The sequence below is a fragment of the Oryzias melastigma genome, linkage group LG23 (genome assembly GCF_002922805.2).
Source record: "Oryzias melastigma strain HK-1 linkage group LG23, ASM292280v2, whole genome shotgun sequence".
Classification (NCBI taxonomy): Eukaryota; Metazoa; Chordata; class Actinopteri; order Beloniformes; family Adrianichthyidae; genus Oryzias; species Oryzias melastigma.
In genome coordinates, this window is record NC_050534.1 from 446,630 (window position 1) to 456,763 (window position 10,134).

A 10,134-nucleotide genomic window follows, 5' to 3' on the forward strand; every position below is an offset into this window, starting at 1 on the left:
TGGCCATTAATCTCTAATTCCTTCTTCTGGTTTTTCAGTTGGTTACTTGTCAAACCTCGACTGCACACGAGTTACTTCCCCTTCTGGTTTTGAGTTTAAGATAGACACAATCTTTATTATTTTCATATGAAAAGTCTATTTCCTTTATGGTAAATTATCTGATAACCAAAATCAGACAAGCAGCTCTGAGTGCTCAGGCAACAGAGATTATTTAAGTCAAATAGTCCAATCCGCAAAACCAACCACCTGCCTCCAAAAAGAAAGGAGTAAAAAAATAAAGAAGGATAAAGTTTTTCCCATCAACAAAGGCTCAAGAAATCAAAAGATTAGGAAGTAATGGAGATGAGGTGATCAGACTGAGCTCTGTTTGGACCAAGGCGAGAGTCAATGAAATAATGAAAAGTATTATTATTCCATGTAGAACAATGACAGGTGGGTTCCAGAGTGTTATGTCCCCAATGAGCAGACCTGACCCGAGTCTAGGGGAGAAATACAAAGAGGGACAAACCATTGAATGTATATAAGAACTGGACTGAGCAAGCCCCCCTACTTCTGTGTTCATATAGGAAGTACCACTGGGTTGCAAAAAGGCCAAAGTCCCATTAACTTACATTGGGAAACAGACAGTTATTTCTCAGTCATTTTATATGTCAGAATAATCATTCTTCCTCTGCTGCTTTCTGCTTAACTTCTTTTTTCTAATCCTAATTTTTTTAAAAGATTTTTTTCCATTATCACAAGTAATTAGAGTTATAAATTGACCAATCAGATGGCTCAATAAATACTAGCTAAACTTCAAAATAGCCTAAAAACCCTCAGTAAACTAAATGATTCAAAAACGTTATCCTATTGCTAAAATAGAAGCTAAACTCTAATTTAGCCTATAAAAACCTTAGTAGACAAGAGATTAGTCAAAACGTTAGGATGTTGCTAAAATATTAGCTGAATTCCAAATTAGCATTAAAAAACCTCAGTAGATGACAAATTAGCCAAAAAAGCTAGCTTGTTGATAAAATACTAACTAAACTCCACAATAGCCTAAAATTCCTCAGTAAACTGAATTAGTCAAAAACGTTAGCACGTTGCTAAATAAAAGCTAAGCTCTAAATTAGCCTTAAAAAACCTAGTAGAAAACAAATTAGCCGAAAATGTTAGCATGTTGCTAAAATATTAGCTAAATTCAATTTTTGGGGAAAATTACAATAAAAGATGAAAACATACCCCAGGAATATATTTAAGAATTTGTTGCAAATCTACTTAAAAATACAAAATTTGAAGACTTTTTTCATTTATTTCCTGTTGGGGTATATTTTCCTCAATATTTCAAAAACTATAAAGTTCATGAACATCAATAAAACAAGCAGTAATGTCCTGAACAAGCTGAACGTTTTGACACCAAATGAAACTGAAATCACTGAAAGTGTGATTGAGTTTTCACATGCTGAAAAACGCACAGAAAGGAGCAGGAGAATCACTAGTGTGAATGTTTAACAAGCAATCACACAATATACAAAAACCTCAAACTAGGACTACAAAGGTCAAAACCCAAACTAAAATAACAAAACCCAACAGTGTAAGACTGCTGAGGACAGAGAGGGAAAAAAGAACAAAACCAAACCAGCACAATAAAACCTAAACTTTAAACCCAGCTCCCTCCAGCTCTGCTCCCTCCACACCTGCCTGAGTGAGGCCTCCAACAACCTGCCAGGTGAACAGAATGGCAGGGAAAGTGTGCAGCAGCAGACGCAACACCTGCATCCAAAAAAAAAAAAAATGAGGCAGTAAACAAGAAAACGCAACCAGAGTCCATAGATGTGTAAACCGAAACAAAAAGTGAGGAAGACACAAACATTTGAGGCAGGATGTGTAACACAGAGACGCTAGATCAAAATATTTAGCAAGAGGGCACGCGGGACGGCAGGGGCCTTAATACACGCTCCTGTGGGCCGGAGTGGTCCTCCACTGGGGACCTGGCACGCAGCCGAGCCAGCAAACTCTTTCTGAGGGCATGAAGAATGTGTAGTCCAACCATAGACCATCTATGAGTTAACCCTTTAACACCTGAGGCGTCGCTGGTGAAGCTTAAAGACAAAAACTCTAACATACTGTAACTTTTCAACTGTTAACACGATCAATGAAATTCCAGCAGATTCTGGAGGAGAAAAGCGGCGCAAGCTCCGGTGTTAAACGGTAAAACACGCATGTGCAGTGAGGCATCAATCTAAGGATGTTCGACTGGTCGTTTTGCATGTCAATCAAGCAACGTACTTCACGGTGAGGATGATTATTCACTGACAGATTTTTATTTAAATACTTTTTATAGTGGTTATGTATTTATGGAGCAATCTACCTACATATCCTTCAGGATCGATGAAATGAGCACCCCTGTTAGAAAAGGTGGGAACAAAAACAAAAGTGTTGTTTATAGTTTTGTTCAGTGTATATCCCCCATCAACCAAAAAAAGCCACAAGAACATATTCCAAACACCCAAAACACAATTTTCATCAAAGGGGTCCTTTAAAAAGATGAGCTTCAGATGGTTTAGTCCTGCTGCCATATTTTTATTACACATCATTTGCCATTTTCAGCTAAAGTTTTAAGAAACTACAACCAGCTTGGTCCTTTTTGGGGTCACAGGGTTGCAAGGGCCCATTCAGCGACTATCAGGAAAAGGTGGTATACACCCTAGACCACATGTCAAAGTCAAGGCCCAGGGCCCGGATCTGGCTAGAATACAACAAACTTTGAAAAAAAATATCCTTTAACTTTTCACAGAATTTCCTTTCAAAATAAAAGACATCCTGCTACATAAGATCATCTCAATGCAGTAACAGTAGTAGTAGTAAGTGTAATAGCTGCAGTGATTCAATAAAAATAGTTAATTTCACCGTTCTTCATCGGACTTCTCCAAATCCACTGTTGTAAAAATGTATTTTTTTCCCTCTGAATTCAGCCTTTTTATACTGTAACTTCTCCTTTTTGTAAATAGTTCAAAAATGTCTCAAAGTTCACTAGTATAAGATAGCAGATAGCAGTTTGAACCAATGAGGAAGTAGAACAGTTTCTCTGATGAGCACATTAAGGTTTCCACATCAAGTTTCTGCAACATGGATTTGTGTACAAGAACAAAATGTTGCGTCATTTCTAGGCCTTGATGACACGATCTCAAGTAGAAAATCAAAACTGAGCCACTTTCATTTTTAAAGAAAGAAAACAAAAACTAGAAACAAACCGAGCTGTGTTTAGTACCATCTACACCTACAGTTTATTCTCTATGGAGCTTCAAACACAATAAAACATCTGGATAAAATCGGTCAAAGCAAACAATCAGTGAGTGAATATCTTACAGAGAATTTGATAGTAGCACTGAAAATCTGAAATGAAACTCTTGCTGTGGAGGTTGTGTGGTTTTGCTTTTGACAGCATTTTGATGATTATTAACTGGAATGTCAGTTTTATTAATACATATTTTCTCAGAAGAGCTTTCATTGCAATGTACTTTTTTTTAAATGACTTCTTTATTTCACAATGTCTTTCAGTGAAAGTGGGTGGGGCCTAAACCCTCATAGTTTTTTAGATTTGTAATTCTGGGACATCTGAATCCAGGAATTGGTTGTTTGCGATTTAAATGATTTAACAGAGTGAGGAATTTCCCATTAATTCCCATATTAAAATAGTAATTTTTACCTTTGGTGCTTAAACTTTTGACTTCATCAATGTTGGATATTTAATTCATGACATCTCTGTGGGGAGTGAATTTCTCTGAATTTGTTGTTTTTGAAAAACAGGGTTTATTTTCGCTCAATGAGGGGGCGTGGTTTGACAGATGATGGTCGCTGTGGATTAGGGATCAGAACTCTGGCATTTCACTTCACTTTCTAATGCCTGACAGTCATGATAATCCAAACTGTGACTGTAAGGGGGAAAATAGATTTTACTGAATAAATATTTGCAAAGATGTGTTAAAAATACACAATAAAAAATATTTAATTTTGCTTAAGCTCGAGATTCATGTGCAAACAGATTTGAACAATATGTCCTTCTCTTTGGATTATCAGCAGCAGAGCAGTGAGTCATGTTTAACCTCTTCAGACCTGACGACCACATACATGGACATCACATTTTGGGTTATATTACCACAGCAGTTAATGCTGGGACCCTGTGATCGTATATGAAGAGGGTTAGCTCAAATATTAGCTCAGGGTTTAAAGAGGTTAATGACAGCATGTTCGCTAAGGGGTAAACACAAAAAACTCCTTACACTGTTATCAAAACATTACATTTGATCACATGCAGACAATTTCATTAACCAGAGAAAAAAGGGAATTTTACACAATTATCTATTACTGTTGTAACGTATCTTTTAAAAAATGTGTATATAAAGTCTACAATGAGGTATTATATTTAGATATGACATATTAGGACCGCAGAAATAACATATTCAAACTTGTTATGAGTTGAAGGTCAGTGTTCTTACAAAACACATAATACAGAAAATATGTTTATTGTTGTCTAAGAGTCACTTGCACCACTGAACTTTAAAAGTTTTACATATGTGTAAAACACAAACTACTTATCATCAAAGAACCCATACCATGATTTTCTTCAGCCTGTCAGAGTGAACTATATCCATATATATGATCATATATTAGCTTTGAAAAATTATTAAAAAAAAAAAAAAAAGTTATTATTTGTGAGTTTTTTCCAACCCAGAACTAAAACGACTTGATTCCTGAGGCTCCGCCTATGTGTGCCGCCCATTTCATGACCTCATCCTAGAGCCAGCATGTCTGCTTTTCTCCCACAGAAATAAACATCTAATTTGGATACACATATCTGCCTTTAGTAGCCATCACTACACTGGTTCACAGCGTGCCCGACCGGGAGGAGGCGTCTTAAAGGAGTGTCACGTCTAAAGTAACACCTGTTTGAGCTGGAATTTACTGAAGACAGGACACAACTGGAAGATATCTATATATATATATATATAGATATATATATCTATATGTATATAGATATATATATACGTATTCTCCATCTAAAGTGAAAGTTTATTGCTGATCAACACTAGCTCGGTGGAGAAATTGGGTGTTGGTTTTAGACTGGGGGCGGAGCTTTTAGAGCAGATTCCTCCAAAAAGGGGCGGTCTCACTGTGTGACATCAGCATGTGAGGACCCGCTAGGGTACGGGAGGGGCTGCTGCTGAGAGCACAGGTTTTCAGAGGATTACACAGAGATGCGTAAACGGATCAAAATACTACTTTGGGGTTCTTGGTAGTGAACAATGAACAGTATAATACACTTACAACCTCAAAAAGTTTTTTTTTCATGTTATGGCTCCTTTAAGCAAAGTCAGCAGTCGGGTGACGAGATCTGGAAAGTCGGCCATGTTTGTATGCCCTTCAAAAATATCAGAGAGAAAAACCGCCCACGTTCAGTTCCACTTGTTACTTTTACTTGAAATCGTTGATTTTTCAGTTAACGATTATTTAAAATTCATAAAAAAATGAAGAATCGTTTATGGATCGTAATCAATGCACCTAATTATAGATTGTTTTCCCCCACCACTAGCGTGGACCGAAACAGTGAGAGAAAAAAAAAAAAAACACTCAATCCGGTCCTGCCTCTTTGCACTATATTCCGAATGTCCAAGTTAGGCAGAGTTAATTCCAGCCAATATGGCTGGACAAATTAGGTTTCAATAGAGGGCTGTAGGATTCAATGAGTGACATCAGTGATGATCTGTCTATCGTTTCTATGTATATGGTAAATACTGCACACACGGGGTGTGCACGAGATACCCAAGTGTCTGTTAAAACTAGACGATTGTCCAATATCCTCAGCTGTGAGGAGTACACAGCTCTCATGTGCACAGCACCTTGCACAGTGTGCAGGGTTTGAAGGGATGAAAAATCCGTACGACGAGGCTCCATCTCACCTACTTCACCATTACTTACCTTTAGTGTTGTCTAGGTGTTCACTACGACCTGTCGTCCACAGCAAGCCTGTGGAAAAAATATATGCTTGAACATTTTCACTCTGGCTCACAAAGCGGTCAACAATTTTGATATTTTGCCATTTTTCCCCCTGCAGACAGCCCGTATCCACTCACGAGGACAGTTGGGACTAACATACACAGTGAAACATAATGTCTTGATGTTTACCTAACCTTCTTTTGACCAAACCTGATTTAGATTAAAACAAAGTCTGCTGGGATTGTCAAATTCTAGATTTTTGTGAATCTTTTAAAATGTGAGTTGGCTGCACAATATTTAAACCTTTATTAAAGTTTTAGAAGACAAAACAGCTCAGATAATTTTTGTTTCAGGGATATTCTGATGGTGTTAATTGTAACATTTCCCCCAAACACTGATGCTGCTTCAACATCTTTGCAAACGTCGTTTGTCATCTCTCCTTGAGATTTTAAAAATACCCCCATGTAGAAATTTTTTGAAGGCCCCATGACATTGGTTGTGTATCCGTAATAAAATTTTACTGGCAAAAACATTATTATTAAATACCAAAATGGGCATGACATTGTTTTACTATCATATGTAAGGCTAAAGTCCAACAGTTTAAATTTTTTTCTATTGTTGGAAAATGTAACTTCTGTGCTTTAAAAATGATTGTAGTGAAAAAAAAATTGTAAAGGTGGAACACAAAAACAGGAGAAGCCATCCATCTTGTGTTCCTGCTTAGTCCTGGGCAGGGTCAAAGGGTTTCTGGTGTTGCGCCTCTAATTATAGCAAATGGCCGACCCACAGTGCAACATATTCAACATCTTTGTTGCTGATAGAAGCACAATCGTCACATTAAGTCTCATCCCATGTCCCGAAAAGTGATTCACGCATACCAGTGATCCCCAACCACTGGGCCACGGATCTGTCAGGGATCAACTGGCACCTGGCTGCAGGGGAAATAATTTATTGTAAGTTTTTTTTTTTTTTTTGAGTCTCATCAATATTCTATTTTAAAAAATCCTTTATTTTGAAAAATAATGGAACACCCTCAGCTACACCTTTGGGCTAGAAAGTTTAGCCAAGGGGGAAAATTGATTACATCTGAACGATCCTTTCTTTTGAAAAATCTTTGGGTTTTGAAGACAACAGGATTCTCTGGGTAACTTGACCGCTTTGAGAATAGATCAGAAAGTGACCGGAGTGAGACTTTAACGAGTCAGATTAATCCAGTTCTAAACAACACGCGTCTCCAACAAAATAAAACCTGCCAGGTCAGTCACTTCATTATTTGATAAACATGATTTAATAAAACAGATGAACCTCAAAACAACTTCTGCTCAAACCCCAAGTGTATCCAATTCTGCCCTAAAATACCTAGAACAACACCTGTTCAGCATAACCATCTGCTAGCGCGTTATTTTAGCTGAGGTGACTGTATTTTAGGCTGACAGTTTTACAAAGCTTTTGTTTTGAAGAGAACCGGAAGTGGTTTGTTTTCTTGGTCCTGTGGTTTTATTGTGGAGGGCCACCGGAAGTTACCTTTGCCGTAAGTTTACCGCGGGAATAGAGGTTTTAGCCTCGGTGTTGTAATTATGTGCTTCTTTTCCACACACAAAAAACTTCATAACAAATTTTCAGACCAAGATTGAGCAACAACTAACCTTGACCTGCTTTTTATCTTGCTAGACGTCGTCTTAGCAGAGCGTTTTTGACGATGTAGTAAGCTAATAAAGCATCATAAGCTAAGCTAGCGTTATCGTACATCATCGTAAACGCCAAACACTGATTTTCAACCACAAGCGATCTATACGAACTGCATGTTTACTCTGGTGGGGTTTTCTATGCGTCTTACCTGCTGGAAGCGCAATGGTGACGTTTCGTCTCGTGCGGCCGCGTGCTTCTGCGTTGAACAACTTATTCTACTGCTACGGTCAGACCGACAGCACACAGCGCCCCCTGCTGACTAAACGGTTAACCTCATTCCAGCAGAAGTTTTCTCTTTATTAGGCACTTATTCGGAATTTTGCAAATCTTTTTCCAACCAAAATAATTAACAAAGCCATTCCAGTCAGACACAGCACGGAACAGAAATTAATTATTGCTCTGCTTGTGGTCTGAAAACAGATTTTCCCAACTTCAGATTCTAAAGGATTGCTAAAAGAAAAAGGGAGATGAAAAGGAGTGTATGCACCTTTGATAATCATTATTATGCTGGATGGAACTGCATCAAATATTATGCCGTATTCCTTTGGTGTGACGGCTATCTGAGAAGTGTTTAGAAATTCAGAATGAGATTTTAATGGACCCTTTTCAGGGTGACGTCAGACAAAATGGCTACAGGGCCGGACACAGGAATATTTACTTCTGGTGGTCGAATTCAGAACGGCAAACCTGACAGCTGAACGCTGTTTGACACAATTTTACATAAATAATAAAAGGTAACCTTACCAATTTCAACAGAAAAATGTAAAATATTTATTTTATAAAAGTCCTGCAGAACTGTATTTTAATTTCCTGTCTTAGATCGTTCACAAATCAAAATACAAATGTTTGATATATTGGATGTTTTATTCAAAATATCAACCTTTAATTTGAGCAGATATTATTCTAACTGGTTCTATTTTGGTTGATGTTATTTCCATGTATTTTAAATGCGATCAGCACAAAAACTGATGGAAATTCATGTTGTCCACATTTAATACCTTAAGCAAAGACGCAGATCTCTGCATGTCTGCACAGATTTTAATCTCATCCCAGGATAAATTTACGAGATATTTTAGGGGATAATTGTAAAAACAGGAATGGTTTGGTTTAGTGAAAATGTTCAGAGCAGTCGTTGAACCACGTATTTTCAGCTTTCAAAATAAGAGCGGCCAAGTTAAAAAAAAACCCCAAAACAATCATCTCTAGGTGGACACATTTTATTACGTGGAAATAGTCACTTTCATATTTTTGTCAACAGTTTTAAATTAATTTGATCATTTTTTACCTTTATTTTCCTGCAGATCAAAAACAAAGAGGAGTGATGTTAGAACCACGGCTGAGCTAACAGCAGCTCACTGTAGAAAACATTAGAACAGGAATAAGTTTGACTTTTAAATGGTGAAAAAAGATCTCCTGCAGTTCCACATCTCATCCCCAAAGCTATCACTAGCATTAGCATTAGCACAGCTTAAAAGAATAAAATCATAATTACCTTCATAATCAAACAAACAGCATTCAGTGAAATACTTGTAACTTTTGTCTAACGTTAACCGGATTGTCAGAGAGAAATAATCCACGACTTATTTAATCTCATCCAGAGGAATTTGGGGGTGTCAGTGTTGTCTGTGTTTGTGTTTCCAGAAGCTGAAGGTGTTGTTTGCGGTGGGCAGTGATGGGGAGGTGAGCGAGCCTCTGGACGTGAACGCTCTCACCTGTGACACAGTGGAGCAGCTGAAGGAGAAAATTCTGACCACTTTTAAAGCCAAGTTTGGTTTTCCCTACAACTGCCCCCTCCAGGACGTCTGTGTGGGTACGTGACGCAGCCGCTCCTCTGGTTTGACGCCTTTCAATGCAAAGGTCGGGTGTTCACAACCTGGCAGGAGTTTTGAACACAGAAGCCCAAAACACACATGTACATGCTTTCATAGAAACGTTTCACTGGAATCCAGCAAACATTTCAATGTGGGGGGGCCCCATATGGTTTACCTTTGGGCTGAATTGATGGTGGGTTTATCCGCTGATTCCATGGTGACCCCATCTGAGTTTGCCCACACTGGCATAGGTGTGGACTCAGTGGTCTAGGTACCTGCACAGCTGCATGGTGGACAGCGCAGTGAGTTAGCGAGCTCCGCTGATTACTGAGATCCCAATCAAGCCAGTGTGGCTGAGGTGTGTCTCTGCTTCCACAAGTCTGCTGTCATGCTTCCATGTTGCAATCATCTTCAAATAGAAGTAACTTTTTAAGAAGATTGTTCAGCTCCACTTCAAGAACCTAATTTCACCCACTTTTAACTCCAGAGTGTACCCCGACTTCACCCAGCAGTAGCCAAGTTAGACTCTGGCAGTCCCGAGACCCCAAAAGGGAATAGAGAGGGTTAAGAACATAGATGAATGATGGTACTTTCTTTTTTTTCACCAGAATATGAGAAGGAAGGATCCTTTGTTCCTCTCCAGGAAGTAGATGGAAGC

The 10,134-nt window shown here is 38.3% G+C and overlaps 2 protein-coding genes across 2 annotated transcripts in view; one reads left to right on the plus strand and one right to left on the minus strand.

Moving 5' to 3' along the window:
• LOC112160226 (solute carrier organic anion transporter family member 1C1) overlaps positions 1-7,873 on the minus strand; it is a 90,511-nt gene extending 82,638 nt beyond the window's left edge. The window contains exons 1-2 of the mRNA XM_024294620.2: positions 7,814-7,873; positions 5,959-6,006 (exon numbers count right to left, since the gene is read on the minus strand). The gene's annotated coding sequence lies outside the window, so the exon portion shown is untranslated. The remainder of the gene's footprint in view (positions 1-5,958; positions 6,007-7,813) is intronic.
• Positions 1-10,134, plus strand: part of plxnc1 (plexin C1) — a gene marked incomplete in the record, with an annotated part of 45,482 nt that overhangs the window by 26,545 nt on the left and 8,803 nt on the right. Inside the window, 2 exon segments of the mRNA XM_024294619.2 lie at positions 9,307-9,475; positions 10,085-10,134. Coding sequence (XP_024150387.1) covers positions 9,307-9,475; positions 10,085-10,134 — 219 coding nt within the window.